This window comes from Mesoplodon bidens (genome assembly GCF_964165515.1).
Source record: "Mesoplodon bidens genome assembly, chromosome: 3".
NCBI lineage: Eukaryota > Metazoa > Chordata > Mammalia > Artiodactyla > Ziphiidae > Mesoplodon > Mesoplodon bidens.
This window is the reverse complement of record NC_138178.1, coordinates 104127648-104144277: the sequence shown is the minus strand read 5'-3', so window position 1 is coordinate 104144277 and position 16630 is coordinate 104127648. Positions and strand designations below refer to the sequence as shown.

The window sequence follows — 16630 nt, the reverse complement described above, 5'->3', positions numbered from 1 at the left end:
ATACTCATTATTACAGCTTTTGCTTTGCTACTGTCTATTCTAATATTCTTGCCTCTGCTGCCATCTTGTGGCCATTACATTTTTGGTTTGAAAGCTAAAAGTTCACTCTATTGCCTTTGAACAAAGTTTTTGTTTTTCCATTTTGGAATGGGTACATTATCCTTTGGAAAAGGGTTTTTCTTCTAGGACCTTAAAGTGAAAAACCAGCGGATTCTGGAAGGTGTTCAGGATTCCCCAGCTACACCATCGATGAGGAAATGGGGTGACACCTTGCCTTCCCTATCCATCAATCAGAGATAATGCCTGCCTTTCCCTCCCCCATCCCATGGGAGTATAGCATGTCTTTTCTGTAGTGGCAGTTTCAAAGTAGATGTTGACAACCTGCTACTAATTGGGCCTGAGTAAGTGCCTCCTGTGCACCTTGAGAGGCAAGTAATTTTCTGAAAAGCTCCTTGCTTGTCCTAAAATCCTGTGGGTCTCTGAGATCCTGGCAACAGAGTGGCACTTTGTGCTGTTTTGAAGCACCTTATTTAATGGATTTTCGCATGCAAGTCCAGGTCAAATGAACCTTGGAGTCATATACAGTATTTTTCTCCTCAGGTAAACGTGGCTTTGATCTTCATTTATGACTGAGGTCATCTAGTCACATTGATTCTGGCAAGGTGATAGCAAGTGGCACCTTGGGCAAATATTGAGATTGTCCATTGTTGCCTAGGCAAGCCTCGGTGGAGCAGCCCATAGGTTAGAAATGCAGTCTGAGCTCAGAAGTAGCTCTCACACATCCCTCTTACTTGCTTTCCTTCTGCCTACCTTCCACATGGTCTGTTCAGCACCCTAACAAAATGAGATGCCCAAAACGCATAGGCTCTTCTGGCACTGGATTTGGTAAATGAATCTTTGAGAAGTTTGCCTACATTTTTGGAGGCCGTACTAAACTGATTCACAACACTCCTCCTGGTCTTTCACCCCTCTAGAGTGCTAGTGTTCAGCCTGGTGATCTCTGGAGCCCTGGCCAATTTTTAAAGTGGGATCAACAGGGAGTGCTAAGTGGAAAAGACCATTTGTGGCTTAATCTTGGTTTTCCTCTCTATCTCAACAAGAAGTCACATGACTTTTAAAAAACAGAGCTGGGGCCTGTTGATTCAGTAAAGTGTTAAAAAAAAAATTAGACTTTACTTCAAGGACCTCTCACCACTTGGAAGAGATTGCCTAAATTTTTTTTGCTCTGCTTGGTTAAATCCATTGTGATTCTGATTGTGCCCTGAGGAATTCTAGGTTTATGAGGTAAGGTATCTTTTTCATTTCTTGGGGCAGGAATTTGTGAGCCCTCAGTTCTGTTTCACTTGAGCCCTGTTGCAGAATCTAGTCCTCTGCCTGCTTATAGATACACCAAAAATTTCCTCATACAGCAGAAAATAATGGTACTCTCTTTTTACATTAAAAAAAAATAGAGGAAAAAGAAAGGGAAAGGAAAAACTTTGTGTGGGCAACTGTATCATCCAGTAATAGTTAAATCAAACCCCAATTTTTCTAAATACAACCTTCCTGTGTACACAAACCTTGCAGGCAATAGCAGCGTTGGGCTCTTGGCACCATGCTTATTTGTTTTTTCGCCTGAGTAGGAGGAAGGAAATGGTCCTTTAAGCCAGTATGACAGTGTAATTGATACTCCTCAGGGGACCTACAGTGCCAGTATGCCAAATGATGCATAATTTTTAAAAAGTAAAATTTATTGTTATCAATAGAGTTTGCTCACTGAGAAGTTGGTATCTAAGGACACACCCTCTAAAACCATACCGACCTCGGTTATCTTGGGACTAGTATGCTCCTGAGGGTATTCTGTGTTTAAATCTCACTGCCTAAGAGTAGTCAGATCCCGCTGTTTCTTTTTAAATTTCACATCAGGTCCTCAGCTCCTTCTGAATTTTCTATAGTAACTAAAGTTCAAACATATATGTCTATAGAAATTTCCCTTTCCATTAGTTTTTCTGAATCTCATTCCTATTCAGATGTGAACTCTAATGTGACATTATTAGCCCGTAAGTAGTTCTGTCCTTTTCTTCTGGGCTACAAATGCTTTGTGCACTGTTTAATTTTGGGTAGATATCACCCACCCCCATCCCTATGCAGTTTCACTTATTTTTTCAAAGGTATCAGAAATATTTGTGCAAGAATTTAAATAGTGGGAAAGGAGATGCCTTTTGCATAAAAGGGACTACAAAGAAAAGCTGTGTGGGGCTCTGACGCATAACTAAGAAGGCTTTGGGACTAGTCCTGCAAGTAGATTGAGTCCCCTTTTGGGATAATTTCGAGGTTTCCTCTTTTTCTTATGAAAATTAAGTTTTGGGAATTCTTAGGCCCCACAGGTTTGATCATGGGGAAATAGACAGCACAAACTCATTGTGTCTTAAGAAGGCCAAGAATAATGTCATAAAATTCTTATTCTTGAAAAAAACGAGATAAAATTTCCAATGGAAAGAAGATTCTTCCTCCAGGGATGCCACTTTTGGAGAGGCATATTGGCAGCTGAAAGTATTTTAGGACAGTTGATGGACAGGGAACATGTATTTGAGGATGTTTGAAGGTAACATTTCTCTGTAGGATAACGGTGTCTGTGGGAATTCTATCCAAAAATACTTCTTAAGAAGAAAACCTTTAATTCAGTAAGGATTTACTAAAATATCCACTTGGTACCCCCAATGACAACCTAATTGGGAAATATTTACTGAGCATTTCTTTGTGTTAGGCCCCAGGCTAGGGGTCAAGGGATGCAGTCTCTGACCTTGAGGAACTCTGCAGGGTAGAGGTGAGGGGGAAGTAAACCAGCAGGTACTAGACAGTGATGAGGGCATTGCTGAGAACCTGTCAAACCAATTAGTGCCTTTACATCAGAGAAAGAGCAGTCTACTCTTTGAGGATGCTCAAAAAAAAAAAAAGCTCCATAGGTGTCATCAAATGAGATAATGGCCTATTAAACGTACATGTGTTTTATGCATATCCTTACCTTGACTTGGGGTGTCTTCCAAGCCAGACTCCTAAGAGCAAATCCTTACCACACTGTTCGATGAGATAGGTATTGTTATTACCCCTACTTTACAGATTAAGAAAGTGATACACAGAGGGGATCAGGAACTTGCCCAATATTATGCTACTTGTGTGCGGGCTGGGACCGAGGCCTGGATTGAGACCTAGCCAGTTTGACTCCAGAGCTCTCAACCTTACTGAGCAGCCAGGGACCACTCAGTGAAAAGGAACTGTAGTGTGATGTATAAACGTGACTGCTTTAGCATGCAGTTGACGTGTAAGTTTAAGATTTTAAGCAGCAGGGAGGAAATTTCAGTTTTGACTAAACGCTCTGGTATTACAAGTGAGATAATACTAAGTTTTTGGTTAAGTACACAGAAGCTTCTTAGTGTTATACCTTTACTGCCACTGGGATACAAAAGGAGCACCTTTGCAGTCAACAAATGGACATTTTGAGCATCTACTGAGTGCTTTTTTGAATGGGTAGAGGCAGCTTCCCATTTTACGTTAGTCTGAAGATGCCCCTGATTAGTAATTTCCATTTAGTTCCCACTTTCTGCCCAGCAGATCGGCACACACTTCACCACCACCACCCCTGTCCTCAATAACAGTCCTCTCATTTCAGTTTCTTATCCACTTCAGAGCCCTCATTTTGGAGCCCTTGCTCCAAGAAGTAAGTGGCCTTCATGCTTCAGCTACCCAAGGTCCCCTTGCCCTGTTTATCCTTTTCCTTTCTGGCTCCTGCAGACCCTGGGGCAGGGTGACCTTATTAAAGACTCTGTGAAACAAAGTTGTCTGTCTTCTCTTCAGAGACACCTCTCCCCTCCTCTACTGGTAATTCAAAAAGGAACTTTCTCCTTATCCACTCCTTCCATCTCCCTGAAGAAAGGGCGGGTTGGGGCAGTAATACGTGGTCATTGCTCGCGGTGAGCAGCCAGTTACCATACAGTGATTGGATAGTGCCAAATCTCATCCCACCTCCCCACCTTGAACCAGCTGATCTGGTTTCAGTGTTCTATGCCTGGCTTCTCAGATAGAGGAAGGTGGGCACTTAAAAAGTGCTCGTGACCCTCCCCTCTGTCTCTTTGCAACTTTGGCTTTGTTATCGTCCTTCTTATCATTTTTCACTCCCAGCTCTGCTGTTTCCTTTCCTTCTATTCTCTGGAATCTTCCAAGCAAGCAGCTGTAACTTTGTATGTCCTCTCCACCCAGCCCCCTCCCCCGCCCCCGTGGAAGAGGAGGAGAGAGCACCCTCTCCCTGTGGGGTTAGGCCTCGGTAGCTGTTGTAACCTGAGAAAAGAAGGAAAAAGGCCAGGCCTTTTGAGCCAGCAGTGAGCTCCTTGTGGCCTGCCAGAGGATAAGAGCCTTGCTCACTCAGCGCCCTCCCTCTCTTCTTTCCCCTCCCCTGCTGCAGCAGGGCCCTCCCCCATCCGCACACACGGGCTGCTGGGTAAGTGGCAAGATGGCTCCCCTGCATGTCTCCGGCTGATCGCCGCCGCTCCGCCAATACAATAGAGCCAGCCACTACCAGCAGCCTGGCCCTCTTCCTCCTCCTTCTCCAGAGAGACCAATCCAGCTGAATTCGGGGTTTGCCGTGAGGACTTAACGCTTATCTCTTAAAAGCCAGATCTATTTTAGCCTCCCCTCACCACCACCACCACCTCCCCTTCCATTTACCATTTTTTGGATCCCCAGTTGCTGCATCTCGATTTTCTCTCTCTGGATCGGGTGGTTGGGGAGGAGGTGGTGGGATCTTGGGACAAGGAGGGTGTTTTGGTTTTTTTTTTTTTTTTTTTTAGGATTTTTTTGTTTGGTTTTTGTTATTTCTTCCATTCCAGAAAGGGATAAACAGCACTTCCAGGGGGAGAAAAAAAATCATGTTATCAGAAAGCAAAGAAGGGTGAGAGCTTCACATTTCCATGTATCCCTTTTCCCCACCGCTCTAGCTCCCCTCATCTCCCGTCTCTTCCCCGTGGCTTTCATTCCGTCTTTTCGTTTTGATTTGTCTTCAGTCATTTTGCTTTCCCCCTTTGTCCTTCCTGCCCGGTTTCTAATTGGCCCCACTTGCCCTCTCTGTGTGGGAAATAGGTATTTTTTGGATAAGACTTTTCTTTAGATTTAGGCAGTTGAATCTCTTGTTTCTGTGGGAGCCTATTAACTGGGGGCACATTTCCGATTTTCTCCTCCCCCCCCCTTCCCATGCATCCCTCCCTGCCTGCTCTGGGGAGGCTGTTCTGACCTCTGGGTGTCAGGCAGCCTGTCGAGAATGCCGAATTTTCTGGTGATGATCAGCCTGGGGAGGCTTGCTTTCCCCTCTCTTGAGACTTAGGCCCCTGATCATCTTGATTTGATTTTTTTACCCCTCAGTGTTTGGGTGGTAGTGGGGATGAGATAGAAGTTCAGGATGAAGACAGAAAAAAGAAGATGGGAAGATAGTTTATCTGAAGTGAACCTCTGGGATTCGTTGTCTGCAATGGGAGCTGACTTGTGTGATTCAGAGGGGTGGGGGAGTGGGTTCAGCGTTTGTCGGTGGGATGCGTGGTGTAGGGGAGGGTGTGTCCTGACTGGGAGGCCTGCTCTCTTTATCTCTTGGAAGTTGGAATAAGGGAGTGGGAGAAACTGGGCGAAGGCTGAATGTAAGAACAATTCCTACACCTCTGAGCAGGTAAAAGTGGCCTGGTGCTTCTCTGAGCTTTCATACTCTGTCTGGCAGTTTTTGTTTTTCCTTTGGGATTAGAGGGGGTCCCTGTTGAAGCTTGAACCCTCACCAGCCTTCCTCTCCCTGCAGCCCTCACCCCCACCATTTCTCCATTCCTGGTGTCTGCAGACCCTGAGGGTCAGTAGGCTTTTACTTACTAAGCAGTTGATTAAACCCAAGGTTGGGCTCATCTGCCACAGCCCTGGCTGTTCTTTCTCCTCTTTTTAAGGAATCAGGCTTCCCTTAGTTTCTCACGCAGTTTGGTTAAATAAAGGTGTCTGGGCCCAGGTCTAGGGAGGCCATGGGGTTGTGGGCAAATCACAGTTACTTTTGAGGGACTTTGCAGAGAGGGATGTTTCTCCTCTTCATATAGGGGTACTCTGGTGAATTACCTAAGAACATTGGAGCCCTGACCCCACACATCACAGCTTTATCCCATCTGGGCAGTGAGTGAATGTGGTTGCTGTGATCTGTGCTCTTTCCCCTAGGAAAACCGTTTCCTGGTTTTCCTGGGGGGACAAGGTCTCTAGTCTGATCTAAAAAGCAGCCCTCCCAAATCCCACCCAAGTGATGAGGCATGGGGGTTTCCTTGACCCAAAATCTAACGTCTTGCTCTCTCTTCCCCTTGGTTCTTTCCTGCCCTTCCCTCCCAACCTCTCCCCATACTGACAGTGAGGAGAAGGAGGAAGTGACCATGGACACAAGCGAAAACAGACCTGAAAATGAGGTTCCAGAGCCCCCCATGCCTATTGCAGACCAAGTCAGCAATGATGACCGCCCAGAGGGCAGTGCTGAGGATGAGGAGAAGAAAGAGGTAAATATCCAAGCCACCTGCTGGGGTGGGTGGGCAGGAGTGGACCTGGGGGAAAGAATAGAGCACTCTGGTGATCCCTCGTACACAGTGGGATAGCTTAAAGAAGGGACTAGGCAGAGACTTGGTTCAGGATAGGGCCAAGGGAGAATTCGCTGGTTTAGCAAGGGAGACCCCTTGTGATGGGAACAGGGCTCCTTTATTTGCCTTACCTTGTTGGGGAAGTAGTGCAGGTGGGGAAGTTTGTAACCAGCGGGAAAGTCAGTTAATGGCCCTTTAAGACCCAGGCTCAGCTTTACCGGCTACCTCTTCTAGGTTCTCCCTGTTGTAACCCCTCTAGCTTTCCCTCCTTTTTAAAAGTGTGTTGGCGATCAGCGCCATCTAGTGGGCCATGGTGGTTCTCAGCTGACCACCATGCTGAGGAATTTTTGTTCCTCATCTGCCCCCTAGTGGTCTCACTGCAGAGATGTAGCTACTTAGAAGCCAGCCCCTGGGGTCATCCCAAAGGCCCCTTCCCCATTTTTGTGACCTCTTTACTTACTTTTTTGGCATATATCTTATCTTGTGTCCTGAACCCAATTCAGGGGGCTCCCCCCATCAGAGCCAGCGAAGTCTTCTTGGCTCTTAAAGTAATTAGAGCAAGAATTAGCTGGGTTTGGGAGTAGGGTAATAGGGTGGGAGGGACTGTTGTGTGTGTAGCCTTTCTTTGGTGTGTGTTGCGGGGGTGGGGGCCGGTGAACGTGATTTGATGTGCAGAATATTATTTATTACAAGGTCCTTCTTCCCCGTAAAACTTTGTCCAAGTACCTCATGTACGGTAATCCGCCCGTAAAATATAACCCTGCCCAACTGGCCAATCGCTGATGCCGCCTCTTCCTCTGGACCCACCCGCTGCTCCTGAGCTGCCCAGTCAGCCGAGTCTGCTATCCAGGTGTCTTGGCCAGAGGGGGGCATGTGTATGGGATCCTGTGATGGGCCCCCTTTTGCCTCCCTGCCTTGCTTACATCAGGGGGCCAAGAAGAGCACTGTTCTGGAGAGACTTGTATTGAGAAAGCAAAAAGCATTTGGAAAGGGGTGGACTTGCATCATCTCCCTCTTTGGGACACCCCAAGAAGAGCTTGTGTCAGTGCTGGGGCGCCTGCCCACACGCCCTTGCCCTTTTGAGGACTCTGGGTTGCCTTATTTGCTACAGACTGTTGGGATCCCCATCTAGGGCACCAAGACCTCCTAAAGAGTCAATGTTTGTGATCACAGTGCCATGCTGTAAAATACTGAGTGGGGCTCTCGGCTTAAGCTGTGACGACTAGGAACCCTGCAGAGAAGTCTAGGGTCTGAGCCCAGAGATTTAAGGCTGATGACAGCCCAGCCATGTATCACCACTTGCTCATCAGATGGACTTTCCTTTGGTCCCTGTTGTCCATGGTGAAGGGCAGCATATGTTGGTTGCTCCAACTTCTCCTCCATCCCTGGAGGCAGGGGCTCATCCACCCACCTGACTGGAACCGCTGTCTCAGCTGGAGTCCCTGAGGAGATGCCACACACCACTCAGAAGAAAAGTATTCTGACCTTGCTGCTGAATGTGTGCCAGGTCCTGGGGCTACCCACCTACTACCCCCAGGCTGCCTTCAACAGAGGCTCCATGATCCCACTCGGTGAGAGGACCCCCTCCCCAGTTACAGGCAGAGGAGAAAGGGACTCTGGAGTCATCACCTGGATTCCAAGTATTGGGTGGTGGTGTTGCTGCAGCTTGCCACTGATGGACATAGGGTCCTGCCTCTCACGATAAAAGGCCAGGACCATTTCTGCTACTTACAGGCCATCTCATCAGGGACTGCAAGATGATGCCCCTACAGGGCTGGGACTGATGTCTCTGCCCCCTTTCCCCCTGTACCCCTCGCTGAGCCTGGCCACCACGAGTGAACTGTCTGACATCATGGAAACTGGGCAGCGTCCCCCCACACGTTTCCCTCCCGCCCCCCCTGCGCCCCTGGGAGGACTCTGGCAGTGCCGTGCTGACCACCACGCCGTGCGCCCACCTTTTTTGCCAACCCAACCCCCCACCAATTGCACAGCGCCTAGCAGGGAGGGCTCATTCTGATTGGACCGGCGGTTGACTAGATACAGTACACAGTGAGGTGCGATTGGCTGAACTGAAGATCCCAGGTGTGAGATGGTACCTGGAACATTTGTCATATTCCTAGTTTATTTTCCTCTTTATTTTCTTCTTTCTCCTCTTTTTTTAATCTTTTATTTTAATTTTTTTCTTTATCTTTTTTTCTGATTTCTTTATTGGATTTGTTTATTTATTTGGTTCATGTTTTTCCTGTTTTAATTAAGACTTTTTTTTTTTCTCACTAACTTACCCATCGAGAGCGGCCTGGCTAGGGGTCAGGCTGGCCCTTAACGGAGACCAAGGAGACTTGGTTAGACGACACAAACGGGGCTGGGGGGTGGATGGGGAAAAGGGATTTCATCAAGAGGGTTCCTGCCCTACCCTTTAGAAGGGTGGTAGGTCTTAGTTTTTCCAGAAATAAGCACTTAAATCTAAAATGCTCTATTCCCTTTTTTGCTCTCTCTTCCTCTTTTTGCTCCGTCCACAGTCTTTCTCCCACTGAGTGTTTGGGGCAGAAACTTGCTCAAAAGCAAGTTTGGAAGTTTCTGGTCCTTGGCAGAGCCCCTAAGGCATAAGCCCTGTTTGGAGAAGAAACAGAAAGGCTCTGCTAGAGCCCTGTACAGTGGTCAGAAAGTCTGAAACTCCCTAGGGACTGTCTGCCCTGCATAAAAACTTGTCTTTACCAAAGACACCTTTAAATTCTTTCTGCTGGCAGTTGGCTCAGGAGGCTCATCTCCAGTGAGTCTGGTGCTGCCGTTTTCCACAGTGTGGTGGGCGTCCGGGCAGTCTTAACAGTCTGCTGTCCAAGCTACTCAGAGCCAATGTCAGTGGATGTCAGGCTGGGCACTGAGAAGAAGAGGAGGGTTATGCTGTCAAAGTCCCATCCCAAAGTTGGTTTTCCTTGTTTCCTCTTGTTTTCCTCGAGTTAGCAAGGAAGACCTTAGAAGGACTAGATGACCCAGCTCTGGACATAGCTTGTTGGGCTTGGCATCCTCTTGACCAGTAGAGACAGTGGAAGAGGGCATGACCAATGCTTTTAAAGGGCTGGGAGGCTACTGAAATTCTTCTTCCAGCTTATTTCTGGTTAAGCTAATACATAGGTGTGGTATGGACTAGATGACTTTTCCCTGCTGTGATGTTTGGTTTTATTTTTTTCTCTAACTTGCATTGATTCTGCTTCGTTTTTGCCGTTTGCCGCTTCTGTTTTGGTCTCTGTCTGTCTCTGTGTCTCTCTCTCTCTGTGTCTTTGGAGCCTATGCTAAGACTGCCCCATCTAACCTCTTTCCCCCCTCTCTGTGGGGTGTGTCTCTTTCTCTTTTTTCCCCTTTTCTTCTCTATACAGAGCTCGCTGCCCAAATCATTCAAGAGGAAGATCTCCGTTGTCTGTAAGTCTAGCCCCAAATCCCTGATACAGGTCCGGAATACCATAAAAATCAGAGTTGATAGAGAAGTAGATTCCCATTCTCTGTCAGCGGCATTCTTGCGTCACCCCCTGCCATCCCACCACCTCCACCCAGCAAATCTACATCTTTTTGGCGTAGGTAGTGTTTCATTTTAAAATTCAGAACTTCACAAACAATCCTTGTTATTTTTCCCCAGTCACACTTCTTTCTTAACCCTAATGAGATACACCGTGAGATGTCTTACCATTTCTTATCTAGTCCTCCTGCTTTTATTATTTCAGATGTCTGAACTCTCAGAGCGAGGAGTGGGTTTGAGGGATTCCTATAAAATGCTTACCAGTTTATGCTTTATTCTAAGAGAGCATCTGAGAAAATGAGAGTGCCCACACCTCAAACAGTAACATCTTTAACATTTTCCCAATGAGGAACTCCAAGGTGACAAAAGTGTAATAGGTCTTTATGACTTAAATATATCAATCTGTAGTGTGAAAATAACCTAAAGCATGACCAGGTCACATCATGATCTAAAATTAAATTAACTTGGATTTTAGTATCACATAGTCTTGTTTTTCTCATTCCCATGTCGTCCTCAATCTGTCTTCCCCAGTACTTTAGACTTTTTTACCACTAAAAGCTTAAATTGCTTACCAGCCTAGTTAGCTCTCCCTTGTTGCCTTCAGAGATCAGTAGTTTTCATCTTTCAGGAAGTGGCTCCAGGCCTTTTATTGTTTACTCTGAAGCATGGTTTCCCCAGTCCCCAAATATGGTTTCCTTAAGTTAACCTTTTTCTAAAATTCCATTCGAAGGCTCTCTGTGGGTGTTGTGGTGTGAACCAGCAGAGGGCCTGAGAGCATCTAACTGTGGGGTCCTATTTCTTGGGGACAGCAGCTACCAAGGGGCTGCCAGCTGGAAACAGTGACACAGAGGGGGGCCAGCCTAGTCGGAAGCGGCGTTGGGGAGCCAGCACAGCCACCACACAGAAGAAACCCTCCATCAGTATCACCACCGAATCACTCAAGGTGAGGTGGGAGGGGCCGGGGAAGGGAGGATGAGACATGACGTGGGAGTAGACATGGGCCCAGTGTAACGGGGTGGGGGGTATCTGTGTCCCAGAGCCTCATCCCCGACATCAAACCCCTGGCGGGGCAGGAGGCTGTTGTGGATCTTCATGCTGACGACTCCCGAATCTCTGAGGATGAGACAGAGCGTAATGGTGACGATGGGACCCATGACAAGGGGCTGAAAATATGCCGGACCGTCACTCAGGTAAGGCTCCTGCATCCCCCCTTTGGGGGAGGGGACCATGGATGCAGAGTGGGCAACTGAGTGAGGAGCTAAGGCAGAGTCCTAGAAGGGAAGTCTGCCATCTGTGCAGAGGGTTGTGTTAGTTGGCCCTTGTAGGGTAGGGGTCAGCAGGCTACCAGATCTAACCTGTAGCCTGTTCTGTAAGAACACAGCCACCCCAGTTCATTTACTCTTTTTTTTGTTTGTTTATTTTTGGCTGCGTTGGGTCTACGTTGCGGTACGCGGGCTTCTCATTGCGGCAGCTTCTCTTGCTGCAGAGCACGGGCTCTAGGCGCACGGGCTTCAGTAGTTGTGGCACATGGGCTCAGTAGTTGGGGCGCACGGGCTTAGTTGCTCTGCGGCTGTGGGATCCCCCGGACCAGGGCTCGAACACGTGTCCCCGGCATTGGCAGGCGGATTCTTAACCACTGCGCCGCCAGGGAAGCCCAGTTCATTTACTCTTGTCTCTGGCTGCTTAAGTGCTATAATATCAGAGTGGAGTAATGCAACCATATGGCTCACAGAGTCTAAAATGTTTAATATCTTGCCCTCTACAGAAAAAATTTGCCAATTCCTGCCTTAGTTTTCCTCATGGCAGAGTTGAGGCACTACAAATCCCAGGATCTGGTGGAGGTGAACCTAATAATGAAATCTCCTCCCTAGTGGAAGAAGCATGTTAGGTTGACTTACCACCATCTCTCCCCGAGAAACCAGAAACTGAAAAGAATGTACCTGTTTGGTGTTTAAGAATCCCTCTGTAGGGACTTCCCTGGTGGTCCAGTGGCTAAGACTCCACACTCCCAATGCAGGGGGCATGGGTTTGATCCCTGGTCAGGGAACTAGATCCCACATGCCGCAACTAAGACCCGGGACAGCCAAATAAATAAATAATAAATAAATAAATTTAAAAAAAAAAAAAGAAGAGGAATCCGTCTGTTTTCTGATACCTTACAGGTGGTGCCTTCCGAGGGCCAGGAGAATGGGCAGAGGGAAGAGGAGGAAGAAGAGAAGGAGCCTGAAGCAGAAGCCCCTGTACCTCCCCAGGTCTCAGTAGAGGTGGCTTTGCCCCCACCTGTGGAGCATGAAGTAAAGAAAGGTAGGTGCAGCATTATGAGTGAAACATGTGGCCCCCTGAATTCCCAGAGCACTTTATTTGGACCTCTTTTAAAGCGTTTAATGTTTTCTGCCTTGTGTTCTAGTATTTTACACGTCTTCTCCTAGTTATCAAGCTGCTTGAGGGCTAGGTTTGATTCTGTTTAATTTTTGCATCTCCATAATGAGATCAGCCTGGACCGTACGTTGCACAGTGCAGGTGCTCAGACATTTAGATGGGACAGTGACTACTGGTAGGGAATTTTAAAGTCCTGCTGGAGGTGAAAGAGCCAGCATTGCTCCCTGCTGAAAGTCATTCTTGTGCTCTTATTTGATAGTGACTTTAGGAGATACCTTAACTCGACGTTCCATTAGCCAGCAGAAGTCGGGAGTTTCCATTACAATTGATGACCCAGTCCGGACTGCTCAAGTGCCCTCCCCACCCCGGGGCAAGATCAGTAACATCGTCCACATCTCCAATTTGGTAAGTCATTTTTTTCCCACAGTGCAGCTTGGTTTAGAGTCTGAGCTTTGGACTCATGTTTCTTAGGTTCAACTCCTGGATCTGCTGGTTACTCACTCATTGAGTGAGTTATTTAACCTCACAACCTGTCTCATCTGAAAAATGGGGAGAAAAAAGTATCACCCTGCAGGGTTGTCTTGAGAATTTGTAGAGAGCCTGGCCCATGATGTCTCAGACAGTGTTACCACTCTTCTCACATTCCTGATGGAGGGTTCCTAACCTCTCTGGCCTCACCCAGACTTGGAAGCTGTACTCCTGTGACGGTGGTGTGGGAAATCTTCAGACTAGTTACATGAGTATAGTTCTTGCCTTCTTTAAGGCCCTGAAATTTCATTTTCATTGGCAGGTTCGTCCCTTCACTTTAGGCCAACTGAAGGAATTGTTGGGACGTACAGGAACTCTGGTAGAAGAGGCTTTCTGGATTGACAAGATCAAATCTCACTGCTTTGTAACGGTGAGGGGAAGAAGCTGATTCTCTAGGTTTTGGCCTGTATTTCCTTTTGTGACCATCGTGGGCAGATTTGAGGGCATTGTGGCAAGTGGGAAGGGTTGAAGGCCTGTTATGACCCTCTGCCTTCTCCCTCCCTCTGTCAGTACTCGACAGTAGAGGAAGCAGTTGCCACCCGCACAGCTCTACATGGGGTCAAATGGCCCCAGTCCAACCCCAAATTCCTCTGTGCTGACTATGCTGAGCAAGATGAGGTAAGAAACCAAGGGAAAGGAAGGAGGGGGGTAGGGGCAGGGGAGGCTGTTATCCGCTAGATTCCAGCTGAGATCCCGGCCAAACCTGCAGTCACTGAGATTCCTTTTCCCTCCTCTTCGGTTCCTTTAGTTGAACCATGGGGCTCCAAAGTCTGTTCACTGGGACCTGGGCTCCTTCGGTGGGAGTGATGTCATCTTCATCCTGACTCTCTTTGTCCCTCCTCTACCCGCAGCTGGATTATCACCGAGGCCTCTTGGTGGACCGTCCCTCTGAAACTAAGACAGAGGAGCAGGGGGTACCACGGCCGCTACACCCCCCGCCCCCGCCCCCAGCCCAGCCACCACAGCACCCCAGGGCAGAGCAGCGGGAGCAGGAGCGGGCGGTGCGGGAACAGTGGGCAGAGCGGGAACGGGAGATGGAGCGGCGGGAGCGAACGCGATCAGAGCGTGAATGGGATCGGGACAAAGTTCGAGAAGGGCCCCGTTCCCGATCACGGTCCCGTGACCGCCGCCGCAAGGAACGCGCCAAGTCTAAAGAAAAGAAGAGTGAGAAAAAAGGTACTTAGCTATGGGGGGCACACATACTCAGTAGTAGGTGGGAAAGGGACCCAGATGGGACGGGGCACAGAGTCATATGCATCAAGTCTGACTCACTTTCTTCCACCTCAGAGAAAGCTCAGGAGGAACCACCTGCCAAGCTGCTGGACGACCTTTTCCGTAAGACCAAGGCAGCTCCCTGCATCTATTGGCTCCCACTGACTGACAGCCAGGTGAGCGCATGCCTTCCTGCCTTGAGGGGCACTCTCAAGCTCAGGAGGACCCACCTGCCAAGCTGCATCAAGGCTTGGGAGTGAGCAAGGGGAGAGTCATGTGACTGCGAGAGTGACTAGGCCCAGGTATTGGCTTAGAATAATAAGGCAGAAGCTAAGCATCACAGAAAGAGGCAGTTTTAAGACCCAGTTGATTGAGTGGGCCATAGAGAAGCCAGACCCAAAAGGATAGAGGTAGACACAAGATCAGAACTCTGTGTCCCAGGAAGCTGGTGGTGCCAGCCGTGCTTCTTGGAAGTTCATTTTAGTTAGCTGAGAAACCTGTATTTAATAAACTCAGCCGTTTCTCTTTCTAATTTCTAGGGGTTTTAGCTTTTTAAATCTATGTTTCTTTGTGATGGGCCTTTTGGGAATTGTAGGCTTACGCTACTCCACTAGAGAGAATAGAGATTTGTTCACATCTAGTTAGCTTAGGAAATACCAGAGGCCAGGCATGGATGGTGCCACTACCTGTCGTGGGCATAAAAGATGAAGACTGGGAGGAGGGCTTGGGGCTCTGAGACGAGGACAGATGTGACTGCTGAGGCCCTCCCCCTTCCTGCATAACAGCAAGGCTGACAGTGGTCCCGAGCTAAGAGTACAGGGTCCAGGTGCAGGGAGACCAGGTGAGACTCATGTGAGCAGGGCTGAGGTACCTGTTCTCTGCCTTCCCTGCCTGCTACAGATTGTTCAGAAGGAGGCAGAGCGTGCTGAACGGGCCAAGGAGCGGGAGAAGCGGCGAAAGGAGCAAGAAGAAGAAGAGCAGAAGGAGCGGGAGAAGGAGGCGGAGCGGGAACGGACCCGACAGCTGGAGCGAGAGAAGCGGCGAGAGCACAGCCGGGAGAGGGACAGGGAGAGAGAGCGGGACAGGGAGCGGGACAGGGGAGATCGAGATCGGGAGAGGGACAGGGACCGGGAACGAGGCAGGGAGAGGGACCGCAGAGACACCAAGCGCCACAGCAGGAGCCGGAGTCGGAGCACGCCTGTGCGGGACCGGGGTGGGCGCCGCTAGCCGCTAACCGGGAGAACACTAGGGAGAGCTGCAGGCATCGGCCACCCTGCCCCAGGGGGGTTCAAGGCCACAGAGGGATAGGTACAATCTCCACCACCCTGGAACCAGGGGTCTTTCATACCATTTGCCCAGTGCTGAAGTCTGGCTGCCACCTGTCCCCACATACCAAATGGAGCAGTGGGCATCTTCCCACCCTACCCCCGTAATCTATCTCTTGGGACTTAGCCCTCTCCTCCCTCTCATTTCCCATTAAGTCTGTGAGAGGGAGGAGCTATGTTAGGGAGGGAGGTGGTTGGCCCAGAGCTGGGGAACAGCCAGGAGCCCCAAACCTCTCTCGTTTTTCCTCCATCCTGCTCACCACCTCCTTTGGTACTTGCACCCCCCTTTTGGGAACAGCCGGGGCCAGGACTGGGTCACCTATGAGCTGAATCAGCATCTCCTCCTGAGTCCCAGGGCCCCTGCAGTTCCCAGTCTCTTTGGTCCTGCAGCCCATGCCTCCTGCCCACCGGTTCCACTTTATATCCACCTTTTCCTTTTGTTCAATTTTTATTTTTATTTTTTTTATTATTAAATGATGTGGTCTATGGAAAATAATAAAAATCTGACTTAGTTTTAACTAGTGTGATTGAGTGGCTTTCCTTGGGCAGGGCCTGGGTGAGAGCCATGTTGAAGGGGAGGCTGCAGCATGCAGTGCAGCCAGCACCGCTTGCATTCCATACACTTAGGCTGCTGCTTCCTGGAGCAGGGACTTCCCACCCTCCCTCCATCCCTGCCTCGGCTCTGGCCACACACAGCTGTGGATCTTCCTCGCTGGAGGGCCCAGGGGAAGACGCCCTGGGAAGAGGGGTGTCCTGGTGCTGTGCTAGAGGCATTTGGTCACCTGCTCACCACCTTCAAGGTGCCGCCCATAACTGCCACCAGGGGGCAGCAGCCGCTCGCTCAGTAGGCTCCTGTAAATGAGCTTCCCAAAAAGGCTCCGTGCCCTCCCGCCGACGTCGCCTCGGTCCCTGACCTGTTTGTTCCCTGGGCCCAGACCGCGGACTCCCTGGACCTTTCTGCTGTGCTTAAGGCCCCCAGCCGGCCCGCTACCCTTCCCTGCAAAGGTTCCCAAAGTGCCGCCGCCTCACGGCCGGGGTCCACAGCAGCCTCCAAGGCTGGT

General features: G+C 49.1%; 2 protein-coding genes across 2 annotated transcripts in view; both read left to right on the top strand.

Annotated features, from left to right (window-relative positions):
- LOC308614060 (apoptotic chromatin condensation inducer in the nucleus-like) overlaps positions 1–3788 on the top strand; it is a gene marked incomplete at its 3' end in the record, with an annotated part of 19502 nt that extends 15714 nt beyond the window's left edge. Inside the window, exon 8 of the mRNA XM_081228271.1 lies at positions 3772–3788. Coding sequence (XP_081084397.1) covers positions 3772–3788 — 17 coding nt within the window. The remainder of the gene's footprint in view (positions 1–3771) is intronic.
- A 696-nt stretch (positions 3789–4484) lies between these two features.
- Positions 4485–16087, top strand: ACIN1 (apoptotic chromatin condensation inducer 1). Its single transcript, XM_081226868.1, is given in 14 exon segments — positions 4485–4539; positions 4542–4618; positions 4863–4924; positions 6395–6536; positions 9989–10031; positions 10935–11068; positions 11163–11315; positions 12288–12429; positions 12764–12909; positions 13295–13402; positions 13543–13650; positions 13884–14208; positions 14320–14420; positions 15145–16087. Coding segments are annotated over 14 exon segments (1908 nt in total). The 5' UTR covers positions 4485–4499; the 3' UTR covers positions 15472–16087.
- Positions 16088–16630: the final 543 nt, after the last annotated feature.